The 14,311-nt window shown below is 56.9% G+C and overlaps 1 protein-coding gene across 1 annotated transcript; it reads left to right on the forward strand.

Annotated features, from left to right (window-relative positions):
- Positions 1 to 1,611: 1,611 nt before the first annotated feature.
- Positions 1,612 to 12,879, forward strand: Kcnc3 (potassium voltage-gated channel subfamily C member 3). The gene is given in 8 exon segments (XM_029480160.1): positions 1,612 to 2,484; positions 5,916 to 7,023; positions 8,310 to 8,339; positions 9,097 to 9,291; positions 9,522 to 9,541; positions 9,543 to 9,649; positions 11,660 to 11,719; positions 12,682 to 12,879. Coding segments are annotated over 8 exon segments (2,577 nt in total). The 3' UTR covers positions 12,866 to 12,879.
- The last annotated feature ends 1,432 nt before the right edge of the window (positions 12,880 to 14,311 follow it).

Below are 14,311 nucleotides of genomic sequence, written 5' to 3' on the forward strand. Positions count from 1 at the left end.
TCTTCGTTCCCGCAGGCGCCTCCTCCCGCTGCAGCCCCCGCCGCAGCCACTGCACTCGCGCACTGCCGGCCCTGCGCCTAAGACCGCCCAGAGGGCAGGGCCTACCCGCTCGGAGGTGTGAGGTCTCTCCTCTGGTTTCTCACTTTTCCCTCCATAACCCCGCCCCCTTCCCAATGGTCCCGTCTGACCTCGTGGCTGAGAGGCTGTTATCCGTGCTCCGGGTGTCGCTTTTTCCTGCATGCCTGGTCCCCACTCCTTTACCCATCTCTTGGCCCTTCTGTCTGCACTCTTTGTTGTCTACGCTTCATCCCCTTTCTTCCACCAGCTGGCAACTTTTGCCCCTTCCCTAAGACGTAGTGGACCTTCCTCCGGGGTCTCTAACAATGAATCTCTCTATTCCAGCCCACCCCCACCCCCGTGCCCAGCAATGAGTGTCCTTCCCCTAACAGGTATCTCATTTCCAGAACTCCATCCCACCAGCTTGGAGGCTTCTGGCTGCTCATTTTTAGCACCCCACTTTGCCATCCACTTACTAGTCGCATCTTCCTCTGGACTATTGAAGATGTTTCATATAAGATATAGACCCTGTCCATCTGCCTGTGTCTCCCATTCATCCGGATCCTCTTCGCCCAGGTCTAGCCCCATCTAACGAAGTCCAAGTTTGCAACATCCAGTTGGGCCTGGTGGTGCTCATCTGTCATCTCAGCTACTTGGGATGCTAATGTTGAAGCAGGAGGACAGCGAACCTAAGACCTCCCTCAACTCCACAACTTACAGCCTCCGCCCCTCCCTAGCTTTCATCCAGAGGCTTCCCAGGCCTCTCCTTCCTTCCTTGACCATAGCGTCCCAGTATCTTCCGCTTCGACTGTCTCCTGTGAGTTTTTTATTTAATCAAGTTCCAACTCCACCTCCAGTTCCCTTGTACCGCCCCCACCCCAGTTGAGACCCTCCCCCTTCATTGTCGCGGCCCAATAAGGATTGTTAATAATCTCTTGGGCTCGCTGCATCCAATCACTCCTACTTTCCCCTTCATTTGCCTTTTCAGTGCAGGTACCGCCTGCCCGGGCTCTAGGCAATTTGTTTTCTTTTTGTCAGCTTCTCTTGTTGTGACTTCTTTCTCCCCCCACGCCCCCAACCCGTTCCTCACCCCCACCCCCACCAGAATTGATAGGCCTTTTTTTTTTTTTTTCGAGGCAGAGTCTCATGCAGCCCAGGCTGGCTTCTATTTCACTTTGTAGCATGACCTTGAACGCCTGATCCCCCTTCCTTCACGGTACCTGGCTCTTTCCCATACCTGGCTCTGAGGTCTCCATTTTCGCTGTGCTGCTGAGTTAGGCATTTTTAGGGTCCCCTTGACGCCCCGCCCTCTCCTAGGTAGGATCCAATCCCTGAGCTTTCTGTGCAACCCCACCTCCTCTAGCTAGGCTAGGTCGGAGTCTGCCTAGCCGTGGCCCCGCCCAGTCGCTCAGCCCAATCAGCTCGTGCCCTCCCTCCACCTGCCCAATCACACCCTCCCATCCATTCATAGCCTCCTACTGTCCAATCACGTCTGCCTCTCTACCCGGGCCCCGCCCCCCAGCCCCTGCCCCCCCAGCCCCGCCTCCCTGTCCAATGCTCAGTTCAGTGTGCGTCTGGTCGTTCCGCGGGAGCCAGGGGACCGGCAAGCAGCAGCCTCAGCCGGTGCCAACGCCGCAGCCGCCTGAGTCCTCACCGCCGCCTCTGCCGCCGCCGCCGCAGCAGCAGTGCGCTCAGCCCGGCACTGCCGCCTCCCCGGCGGGTGCCCCGCTTTCCTGCGGGCCTGGGGGCCGGCGTGCCGAGCCATGCCCCGGGCTGCCGGCGGTGGCCATGGGGCGGCACGGCGGCGGCGGCGGCGACAGCGGTAAGATCGTGATCAACGTGGGCGGCGTGCGCCATGAGACGTACCGCTCCACGTTGCGCACCCTGCCAGGGACCAGACTGGCCGGGCTGACCGAGCCCGAGGCGGCCGCGCGCTTTGACTACGACCCGGGCACGGACGAGTTCTTCTTCGACCGTCACCCGGGCGTCTTCGCCTACGTGCTCAACTACTACCGCACCGGCAAACTGCACTGCCCGGCCGACGTGTGCGGGCCGCTCTTCGAGGAGGAGCTGGGCTTCTGGGGCATAGACGAGACGGACGTGGAGGCCTGCTGCTGGATGACCTACCGCCAGCACCGTGACGCTGAGGAGGCACTGGACTCCTTCGAGGCCCCGGACTCCTCGGCCAACGCCAACGCCAACGCCGGAGGCGCGCACGATGCGGGACTGGACGACGAGGCGGGCGCAGGAGGCGGCGGCCTGGACGGGACAGGCGGCGAGCTCAAGCGTCTGTGTTTTCAGGACGCGGGCGGAGGTGCCGGAGGACCTGCCGGGGGCGCGGGCGGCGCGGGCGGCACCTGGTGGCGGCGCTGGCAGCCCCGTGTGTGGGCGCTTTTTGAGGACCCCTACTCGTCGCGGGCTGCCAGGGTGAGCGCGCTCTCCGAGCACTCCTAATTATCCCAACCGCTCTGTTTCCGGAGCACTCCATCCCGTGTCCCTCCTCCTCTTGAGTCCTCCAGTTCTCTAGAAGCCCTTCCTCCTTGCAGCTGGAGTTCCCTGCACCCTTGCAAACACACCCCTCTCTTTAGACCACCCTTCCAAGGACACCTCCCGAAAACTTCAGCGTCCCTGGGACCTTCTAAACCCCAACTCGCTGCTGCTTCTAGTCATCATAGATCCTGGGGAACAGCTTCCTAGCTGGATTTCCCTGACAGTCCCACCCCGCCTTTCTCACACACCTTCTGAGACCTTTGGCAGGTCCCCAGAATGTCCTCAGCCTCTCCAAAACTTCCCCCACTGTCCCTTGAACACTCCAAAGCCATTTTCTTATTCCCGATCCTCAGTGCCCCAGGTCTCACCCCTCTTCAGACCCTCTGAAGTTCCATCTCCATCTCTCCCTCCTTGGAGCCCTCCCTCATTCTCCCTGGGCCCAACTCCTAGATCTGTTTTTCTCTCAACTTTGGGCCTCCTGGCTGTTTGTGATCTTCTGCTCTTAGCTCTCGAAGTTCTAGAAGATCTCCGCCCCCCAAGGAACTCTCAGAGCCTTCTGAACCTCCAATCTACTGGTTCTAGTCAGGACAGTTTCCCACAATCTAGCTGAGTGTGTGCTGGGGGGTGGCATCTTCCTTTCTAAACCCTCAAATCCTTCACCGTCTTTACCAGCCTCCTGCAAAGGACTTCCTCCCTCGAGTCCAGCAGGTTCCACTCCTGTGTCTTCAAAAGAGCCCTATGTTATACTTATCCGCTCCAGTATCCCCAGTATGTGTCGTCCCCCCCCCCCACCGAATTGCTCACAGTTCGTATATCCTTCCCTCCAACTGCACACCTACCCTGTGTCTCAGGGATTAATTTAATTTCCATTCCTTCTTCCCCGGTTACTTTCTCATTTTGTCAAGTGACTTTCAGAAGTTTGTGTCACCTCAAATCCAAGTCATCAACCCAGAAATTTCTCAGTTCTCACCCCAACTCTTCCTGGGATAGCTCAACCCGCAGGGTTCTCCTCTCCCAGCCTTGCTCCCCTCACCCCATCACCCCCACTTCCCCACACCCCCTACCATCACTCTTCTGTTTGCTTCCCCTGGTGTAAACCCAGAACCCTCCCCGGTCCTCCTCTCTTCTCCACCCTCTCCTTTCTTAGAAACCCCAGAGCCCCTCAAAGAGCTCTCCCGGAAGTTTGTAAGCCTCAGTAACTTCCCAGGCCTCATGAAGACTCTCTTGATAGCTCTGGTCATAGGTTTTTTCCCCCTCTTCCTGAAACTTCCTTTGGGCCAAGAGACCCTGGAACGAGGTATGTGGGAATAGCTTGGGGGTGAGTTCAGGGAAAGAGGGGGCATTAGCAAAAGTGGGTAACGGGAGAGCTATTCTCCACTCGCCCCCGCCCCCCACCGTGCTGCGTCCTGGGCCAGGAAGGACGCTGAGCCGCAGTGCCGCATTCGTACTGCGGGGGGGAGGGGGGAACAAAGTGGGGGGAACGGAGGCTTCACATAAAGTTTAGTCCCTGAGAAGCGCTGAATTGGCGACATTTGGGGTTGAGTTGGGGGAAGGGGAAAGTAAGAGGGTCAGGAGGGACATGGCCCCAGATGCTCCTTTGGGCCTCTGAGCATCTCCTCCCCCATTCGATGGCCTGAGTAGTCCTTCATTCCTTTGACCCCATTGAAGGGTGCTGAAACAGAGATAGATCCTTTGGGTAACAGTCAGATTAGGGGTTGAGAATTGCTATGAAGGTTACTCATTTATTTATTTGCACCGTTTTTTAAAATTATTTATTTATTTGAGTATCTATTGTGTGCCGGTACTTTCCAACCTCCAGGTGGACCTTCTTGCAAGTTGGGACCGTAAACCACCTCCAAGCTCAGGGTCCAGTCCTTCTGGCTCCGCTTTCTTTTCCTTCTTACAGAGCCTTGGTACCCCTCCATACCCTCTGCTTAAGGGTCACTCCCGGGGAAACCAACCCTGCACCTGTGCGCTGTAGTAGCTGCCCACCCTTCCGCGGGTCCCTGGGAAGGAAGGGGTTACGCAAGTTGTAGGATAGGTGGCCTCTAGCCATGAAGCCTAAGCCATAGGCACTGCGGCTGCGCGCTGACTTGCGGCGCTTTAGCCTGGAAGGAGTTAAGGCATTCAGAGCACTGCGGCTGCGCACTGCGGCTGGGGGAGCTGTCCATGGTTCTGGCCGCCTCGCGCCCTCCTCCGGGCCGGGTCGACCCGCCTCCACTGCAGTGCTGCAGCCTGCGGGTGGGGGAGGGGAGGCTCCGGGCATGCGCTCTGCAGAGGCCTCTGGCCTCTTCTCCACTGCGGAGAAATCAAGTAGGTGGTCTACACTACTGACCACTCTCCTAACCCTACCCTAAGACCCAGGGCCTACTCACCGCCCAGTTGTTGGGACTCTGGCCCATAGTCTAGGCCCCTGAATTTATCTCTCCAAAACCATAACCCGTCTCCATCCACAAGGCTTTTCGTTCCTCATTTCTCTTTCTTCTCCTTAGCCTGTACCCAGTAAAGCCTTACCCCTACCGCTTCCAAACATCCTTGAACTGCCCCCCCCCCCAGGTCTCTGTTTGCAGTGGGATACTGACAATGAGGTTCTTAGATCCTAGCCATTCTCTGACCCCCCTCATCCTTGCCCCCCACTAACTGATCACCGTACCCTAGTAACAGCTCGGATCTCACTGTGTTCTAGGCATTCAGCCAAGCACTGTTTTTGGAAGCAAGCCCTCTGTACACTCACCAAATCTTCATAACAATTCCATTAAAAAACAAAATACAGATTCAGAAAGCTTAACCCTTGCTCCAATTTGACCAATTCAAACCCAGGTTTTTGAGCCGGGCTTAGTGGCCTGTTATCCCAGCTACTCAGAAGACTGAGTCAAGAGGACTGTAAATTCAAAGCCATCCTGGTTAAGTCAGAGACCCTGTCTCAAAATAAAGAGGGCTGGGAATGAGTCTGGGGCATAGCGCTCACCCACATGCATCAGGCTGTCATGGCTAGTGTCCCCCGTGTCGCCACCTGCCCTCTCCCTTCCCCAGCTCCAGGCTGAGAACCAAACCTCTGAGACATGGGCAGTGTTGTATTCTTTCTCATCCCCACCTGAGAGTAGAATATTTGAATCCTTCTGGGGAACCCTGATACAGAACCCAGAAAGGGCTCTTTCCCTGGGTCACTGTGGCAAGCTCCTGCCCTGAGCCTCTGTTCCTGTCTCAGAACTGATTGCTAGAAGTAGCGGAAGCATTAAATGGGAACGCTTGGATTCTCGTAGGATTTGGGTCCTGAAGTGGGGACCGCGAGGCCACCACCAAGTTCTTTAGAAGCCAGTGATACAAACAAGTCAGTCACCCCCATTCTCTTTCCCGTCCCCCTGCAGTATGTGGCCTTCGCCTCCCTATTCTTTATTCTCATCTCCATCACCACCTTCTGCCTGGAGACACACGAGGGCTTCATCCACATCAGCAACAAGACGGTGACGCAGGCCTCCCCAATCCCTGGGGCTCCCCCGGAGAATATCACCAACGTGGAGGTGGAGACGGAACCCTTTTTGACCTACGTGGAAGGCGTGTGTGTGGTCTGGTTCACCTTTGAGTTTCTTATGCGGGTCACCTTCTGCCCAGATAAGGTGGAGTTTCTCAAAAGCAGCCTGAACATCATCGACTGTGTGGCCATTTTGCCCTTCTACTTGGAAGTGGGCCTGTCAGGTCTCAGCTCCAAAGCTGCCAAGGACGTGCTGGGCTTCCTGCGTGTCGTCCGCTTCGTGCGCATCCTTCGTATCTTCAAGCTGACCCGTCACTTCGTGGGGCTGCGTGTGCTGGGCCACACGCTCCGGGCCAGCACCAACGAGTTCTTGTTACTCATCATCTTCCTGGCTCTGGGGGTCCTCATCTTTGCCACCATGATCTACTATGCCGAACGCATCGGGGCTGATCCTGACGACATCCTGGGCTCCAACCACACCTACTTCAAGAACATCCCCATCGGCTTCTGGTGGGCTGTGGTCACCATGACGACACTGGGCTATGGAGACATGTATCCCAAGACGTGGTCTGGGATGCTAGTCGGGGCACTGTGTGCCCTGGCTGGTGTGCTGACCATTGCTATGCCCGTGCCTGTCATTGTCAACAATTTCGGCATGTACTATTCACTGGCTATGGCCAAGCAGAAATTGCCAAAGAAGAAAAACAAACATATCCCCAGGCCCCCGCAGCCTGGCTCACCCAACTACTGCAAGCCCGACCCCCCGCCTCCACCCCCACCACACCCCCACCACGGCAGCGGTGGCATAAGCCCACCGCCGCCCATCACCCCTCCTTCCATGGGGGTGACTGTGGCCGGGGCCTACCCACCTGGACCCCACACGCACCCCGGGCTGCTCAGGGGTGGTGCTGGGGGCCTGGGAATCATGGGATTGCCTCCTCTGCCAGCCCCTGGTGAGCCCTGCCCATTGGCTCAAGAAGAGGTGATTGAAACCAACAGGGCAGGTGAGGCTGGGGCCAGGACTGGAGGTGTGGGGAGATCTGGGGGGGAGGTGGCAGGGTTGGAGGGGATGCAGGGGCAGGGTTTCTTAGGTACAGGCAGAGTCGGGTGGGAAGCAACAGAGCAGACAGAAAGGACAAATGGCTAGAAGGCTGGAGGGGAGACACAAGGAGCCACAGAAACAGGATTCCATGTACAAGAGCTTGTGAACACAGATTTCAGCCAGGCTGCTCTCAAAGGCCCCTGGTTAGGAGCAGCAGAGTGAGGGTCTTTGGAGAAAGAGATTCGGTAACCCAGGTGTGATGGTGCATGCCTCCTATCCTTTGGAGGTACTTGGTACCTCCCACACTTGGAGATAGAGGCAGGAGGATGAGGAGTTCACAGCTAGCCTGAGTTACATGTTCCTGTCTGAAAAATCATGGTTAGAACAAAAGTGGAGAGGAGAGAGGAGAGAAGGGCTTGGTGGCATTCCCCTGTAGTTCCAACACTGGGGAGGCTGAGGCAGGAGAGTCTACACGTGTTTGAGGCTATCTTGGGCTACATATACACAAACAAAAGATTTGAGTGGCTTCCTGAGCTACTAGTTCACGTCGGTTCTTAGAGACACTCCCGTAGCTATTTGAGAAGGCAAGGGAAGAGAGGGAGAGATAGAAAGAAAAAAGAAATGAGAGCCAGGCATGGTGCCTGTAATTACAGGATGGAAGAGGAAGAGGCAGGATCAGGAGTTCAAGGTTAGTGTAAGTTACAGGAGACCTTGTCTCAAAAAGAAAGGGGCTCAGGGTAAAACACAGCGGGTCTCACGTGACTCCTAGGAAGGCTACAGGCAGGCCTGGCTACCATCACAGTCCTGAGAGCCAAAGCCCGGGGGTCGGGGGAAGGAACAGTCAGTCACTCCAGAGAGGGAGTCAGGCAGCCTGGAGGATAGAGGTCAGGCTCTGCCTACAGGAAGGCAAGAGGGAGACACAGGCCAAGGCCAGCAGAGTCAGGGTGCAGGGCTGCCAGGCAGGGTCTGCAGAGGGCAGCGGGGGACACTGGGGATCTCGGAGAGTTCTTATAAGAGAAGAGACAGCCAGGTCTGGTTGAGCACACCTGTTATCCCAGCATTTGGGAAGCTGAGGCAGGACTGTGAGTTCAGAGCTAGCCTGGACTATAGAGCGAGATTTGTCTTAAATTTTTTTTTTTTTTTTAAATAAGGAGACAGGCCAGGAAGAGGAGGGAGGAGAGGAGAAAACTAGCAGTTGCGCCTGATTTCTCGGGTTGTGTGTGTCCTGGGGGACTCTGTTTTTTGCAGGCAGTGACTTGGGTGTCCTGGAGGAAGGAGGTGAGTGCCCCCCCCTCCCCCCGCCGGGCCTTAAGTAGGTCAAGAAAATGAGCTAGTCTGCCTGGCCCCCCATCTTGCTCCCTTAGCCACTGACCCAGTTTTCCATCCATTAAAAATAGCTCAAGTCAGAGCCTAGGGGACCCCCACCTCACCCTCCCTCACCTGTCACCTTCCCAGCCCTTCCCCATCCTACCCTTTGCAGCACCCCGGACTTGTCCCTAAGCAACCACTTTGAAACCCGTGACATCCTCTCTGCCCTGCCAGTGCTCTGCACCGGAACACTGATGACTGTGCCCTGCGCCCACCCTTTCTGGGTTTTTGTTTTTCTTTTTGGAGGGTGGGATCGGGTGTGAGGTGTGGGATGGGATCTCACTATAGAGCCCAAGTTGGCCTCAAACTCGGAATCCTCCTGACTCAGCTTCTTGAGTGATGGATGACAGGTGTACACTACCATGCCTGGCTTGCAGTAGCCCCAGCCAACCTGCCAGTAGCAAGCACGGCACTCTAGTCTCCTTCTCTGGTCATTCACATGTTCACACCTGACTGCCTCTCCCTAGCACTCACCTCTGCTCTTTAGCCAGCCACTGTCCACACTCTCAGTTGCACTTGCCTTCCCTGCCTCTTAGCACCGCACCCCACACCCCCAGCCATGGCACCAGCAACCTTGTTGTACCCCACGCCCCCAGGATCACTCGAATCTCCATCACTGTCACCGTCCACCTTCAGTTTCTCTCCTCTCTGGCCTCTCACCCTGCAGTAGACCCCCGTCCCAATGGAGACCCTGCGGCAGCTGCACTGGCCCATGAGGACTGCCCTGCCATCGACCAGCCAGCCATATCTCCAGAAGACAAGAGCCCGATCACTCCCGGAAGCCGGGGTCGCTACAGCCGGGACCGAGCTTGCTTCCTTGTCACAGACTATGCCCCTTCCCCTGATGGCTCCATCCGAAAAGGTGAGGTGCCCTCCAGGGGCTCCCCGGAGACCCTTCCTCTCTCCCAGCCCACGGGAGGAAGGAGAGGGGGTGGGGGAGGCGCTGGACTTCCCTCTATTCTGCCCCTCAGCCCCAAACCACCTTCTTCCCTATCCTCCCTCACCTTGAGCCCCAAGGTTCCTCACCTGTCTTTATTTCATCTCCATCTCCCCCACCCGCCCTGACTCTCTGGCCTCTTCCCTCATCCCCAGCCACTGGTGCTCCCCCACTGCCCCCCCCATGCTGGCATAAGCCAGGCCCCCCAAGCTTCTTGCCCGACCTCAACGCCAACGCAGCAGCCTGGATATCCCCCTAGTGGACGAGCCCCTTCCCCCCCAGGGTAAGTAGTTCCTCTCCATGGCCCCTCCTGACTCCCCTTCCTTCTGTACCTCCAACTAACCTCTCTGAGAACATGCTCTCTCCCACTGACCAAGACCCTCACCCATGGTGAACAGCTGTACCCAGTTCCTGACACCGACTCCCACTGTCACCCCAGGATTTGCCTAGTCCTTACACTCCAGAACTAACCCTGCCCCAACTCCCACCTCTGACTCACTCACCTCACCCCCACCCCACCTCTGACCCTACCCCCACCTGTCTGCGCCCCTCTCTGGTCATTATTTTATCCAGTCACCAGGGTGGTTTATGGACATTCCTAAGTGCAGGATGGAGTGAGACCGGAGAGTTCTCCCTGATCCTAAGAGCTGGGTTCAACCTGAGCAGACTTAGTTTCCCAGGGGTTTCTGATGGCCAAGCAGAAAGCAAATAGACATATCAGGGGAGAGATGAAGAAAGTAGGGCCATGCCAGGGGCTGGGAAATGGGATGAGAATCTCGGGACAAGAGGATGGGAATCTAGCTGGGACCAGGTCTACGGAGATGAAAGAAAAGGATGAAGAGTCAGAGGTCAAGGGTCAGTCAAGGATAGTCAAAGCCAGGCGTGATGGTACACATCTGTAATCACCCTTGGATGCTGGGGCAGGGGGATGGTGAGACTGAAGCTAGCCGGGGCTAGAAAACAAGACCCTGCCATCCCAAATGTCTTGTCTTAACCACTACACTTTGGGGTGATTTGTCATGCCACAAAGAGGCCCCACCATGAGGAGCAAGGAACTTTTCTAGCAGGCTCAGGTTCTCTTTGCCCAATTGTGACCTGTCCTCTCAGTGTGGGCAGGCCTGACTGTGGGTAGGCACCACCGCAGCCAACTCTGAGAAAGTGACATGAAAACTGGGTGAAGAGGAGATCAATCAGGAAGGACAAAAGGACAAGTGCATAGGCTCAGAGGCTGAACACACTGGTGGGGCGAGGGTGGTGGTGAGAGGGGGGGATGTCATGATAGAACTGGGGAAGGCATGCAGAGAGCATTGGAAGGCAGCTCAGTGCTAGGTGAGGCCAGCTTCTCCCAATGAGTGATAAGCAGACTGAAGGTGTGTGGTCTACTTCTAGAAACAACACAGCACCTTCTTCCAAAATAGAATCCCATGAAGAATCCCTGCTCTTAGCCGCAGGGCACGCTACAGTCCGTCCCAAGACTTGGGAAGTCTCAGGAAAGGCCAAATGAAAGCGCCATGTTCCACAGACCTCAGGGAAGCAGACAGGTGTGAGAGAAAGCCTAGGGTCCTAGCCCAGCCGGTCCATAGCCTCCCTCCACCCTCCCCCAGCCCTCCATGCCCATCTCATCACTCCTCTCCTCCCTCCTCCCATCTCACCCCACCCCCTCGCTTGAACCTAGACCTCTATTCCTCACCCCTACCCTGAGGGGCTCCTGGTGGGATAGAGGGTAGAGTGGAGTAAGTGGGGAAAGCTGGGGATCCCAGTTGGGTGGACAAGGCCCTTGCTTTTCTTGCATATGATACCAAAATCCATTCATTGAACTCAAATGATGGCCAGAGCTGATGGGGCTGACTGTTCTTTGCCCCAGTGTAATGTCTGTAATGTCCGTACCCTGTCCCCACCTGTCACGCCCCCCTTCCCTCCCTCCTGGCCTATCCCCATTCATCCCCCCCCACACACACACACCAACCTCTTATCCCCTTACCCAACCCCATTCCTTCCATCCTCGGTTGTCCCCCTTACCCAGTCCCATCCCTCCCATCCTTGGTCCCCCCCTTTACCCAACCCCACTCTTCCCATCCTCCATCCTCCCCTCTCCTAGCCACCCCGGAAGCTCCTGCCATATTTGATGTCTCTGGCTGCCCCCATTTCACCGCTCCCATCACCCCCCGGAAAACACCAGAGAGGAGGAAGACATCCCGGCGTTTCTCCGTCCCCCCAACAGTGAGCCTGTGTTGGGGAGCCCCCCATCTGCCTCCCATCCCCCATCCTTGACTCTCTGTATTTCTGTCCCCAGCTCTTGTCACCGCCTGAGACCTCGCGAGACCCTCGGGTTCCCCCTGTCCCTTCCCCCCAGGTTAGCAACTGGGAATGGTGGGAGGGAGTGTCCTAGAGACACTGGGCTTCCATTCCCCTCTAGATTCTCTCCTGCAGTTTGAGTACCACCCCCCAGCCTGGGATGCCTAGAGAAACCATTCTAGCCCCTGGAATTGGCAGAGCCAACAAAAGACCCCAACCACCTTTACTGGTCCTGATATGGAATCCCATGAGCTGTGTGACTTTACTGCTTCCTGTCACCAGCAGACCCCACCCAATTTTGAAAAACTACTTCATCCCACATCCTGGACCCTTGAAAGATGTCCATGCTGAGTTAAATGACTCGTGCCTGTTAGTCCAAGGCCACCTACCTACTGAATTTGAGCTCAGGTTGAGCTAAATATTGAGTTTGAGACCAGCTTGGGCTACAGAGTGAGGTTGAGGTCAGCCTAGGCTACATAATTTGAGTCCAGCCTAAGCTATCTAGGATGTTCTAGGCCAGCCCGGGCTACACAGTGAGCTCTTAGCACAAGGTCCTAAGGAATCCATCCCTTCCCCCATCCCTGCACCAGGCCCCCAGCTCCTTTCTGCGCAGCCCCCTCCACCAGCCGCTGCCTCCACCCCAGCCCCTGCCGTCCGCCCACCATCCCACCTCACCAACTGCTGCCTTTGGGCCTCAGACCAGGGGACCTTGGGGAGGGGGAGAAGAGGGGCGGGCATGGCTGGATGGGGAGGCTCAGTGGGCACCACCCGCCTCCTAATCCTGTCTCTCCCCTTCCCTGTGTCTGCACCTTTCTTGTGGATGCTGACTGACTCTCCGATCTCTTCACCTCTCTCCATCTCCTCGGCCCGCCCATCCCGCCTATCTCTGTGTTTCTGGGCATCTCTCTCCTCTCCATCCCTCTCTCTGCCTGTGTATCCCTGTTTGGGCTCTCTGTTGTATCCTCACCCTGGCTCCCATCCCCACGCCCCCTCCCACCCTTGTCTCTGCTCCTTTCCCAGGTTACGAGAAGTCCCGCAGCCTGAGCAGCATTGTGGGCCTGAGCGGGGTGTCCCTGCGCCTCGCGCCCCTCGCCACTCCCCCTGGCTCTCCCCGGGCCACGCGCCGAGCTCCCCCGACCCTGCCCTCCATCCTCTAGCGCAACCCTCCCCCCCTGTGGGGGGACTGGGGGTGATGGGAAGGTGAAAAGGAGCTGGGAGTAGGGGTGGGGAAAGGGTTCTTTTTTTTTTTTAAAAAAAAAAAGTCAATAATATGCAAAAGAGATGATGCCAGCAGACACCCCCGGGGCCTCTCACTCCCCATACACTAGAAAACCCAGGATAGAGGGGGCAGGGCCGGAGCCTGTACCCCAACTCCCTCCCCCTCCCCAAAAAACAAAAAGCAAACCTCAGGTCTCCATGAGCCATAGGACACCCCTCCCATCGACTCCTGTAAATAACTAAAAGCTGATTCCATCTTGGGGCACCCACTCCAGTTTGCATGCCTTCCCGACCCCCTCTTCAGCAATAAGCCGCCAGGAGCTGTGTGCAAAGAGTTGGAGGGGAGGCTGCTGGGAGCCTCTAAGGTCGGAGCTAGCATTTTAGGGGTCTTCCTGGTCACCCGCCCCCCAAAGGGCAACCCACCCATCACTAATTGATTCAGGAAAAACAAAAACCTCTAGGAACACGTAGGAAAAGGAAGATAGGTTAATCAGCCGCAGCCCCGAGGAGCTCAGCTTGGGGGTTGGGGGGGTTCTGCCAGCTGCTCTTGGGCTTGGAGGACGCCAGCTGGTGCATTCCACCCACGCCCGCCTCCAGGGATCTGCTCCCTCTATTCGCTGCATGGACTTGGCCCTCCAGGCCCAGAACCCTCTACCCACTGCAGTCTCCACTCTATCCCAAGAGGTGAGACTATACCCTAGACTTAAGGAGACAGAACCTGGCATCCTGCACTCCCACACCCCACAGACTCCGGCGCCCCCCACTCCTCACCTCCATCACTCCATCCATCCCCCACTGGCCTGGACTGCACCACAGAGTTTTCCCACTCTTCCCTTGCACCTCCGCTCACTTCCAGCCTTCGGGGTCCTGACAGTCCTCAAGACCCTGACATTGTCTAGACATCCCTATATCCTCAAGCCTCCCCCAACCCCAGACGGCCCCAACTCCCTGACATCACACTCCTCTGTCCCCTGGCGCCTCTGGCACAAGACTTTCCCGGACAAGCTCCGTCTGTCTGATTCCAGAGAGCTCCCATCCCATTCCAGTATTGCTGTCTAGGCAGCCCCTTCCTCACCGCCCTCTCCCCCGCCCCGCCCCCCACCCCATGGTGCCAAAACACACTTTCTTCATGGCCACCAGAGTTTCCCAGAGCGTGGGACTCCCGTTCCCTCTTCGTGTGCTGAAGTTTGCAAAGTGCACAGACGACCAAGTGTTTTAAACTTGTGTGCTCTTTGCAGGCTCACACCCGGCTGCTGCGTCCTGGCTGCGCAGCAGTTGGGTGTTGCCACTGAAAGCAAGTCTAAGACAGGATGGGACCCAATGCTAAAAGCGCTTGCTTAATGTGCTAAGGTCCCAGGGTTCAAACTCCAGCAACCCCTCTTCCCCGACTGGTGGGCAATGAGGACATACCCACCTCGGCTAGGATCTCAGC

The sequence above is a fragment of the Mus caroli genome, chromosome 7 (genome assembly GCF_900094665.2).
Source record: "Mus caroli chromosome 7, CAROLI_EIJ_v1.1, whole genome shotgun sequence".
NCBI classification, from domain to species: domain Eukaryota; kingdom Metazoa; phylum Chordata; class Mammalia; order Rodentia; family Muridae; genus Mus; species Mus caroli.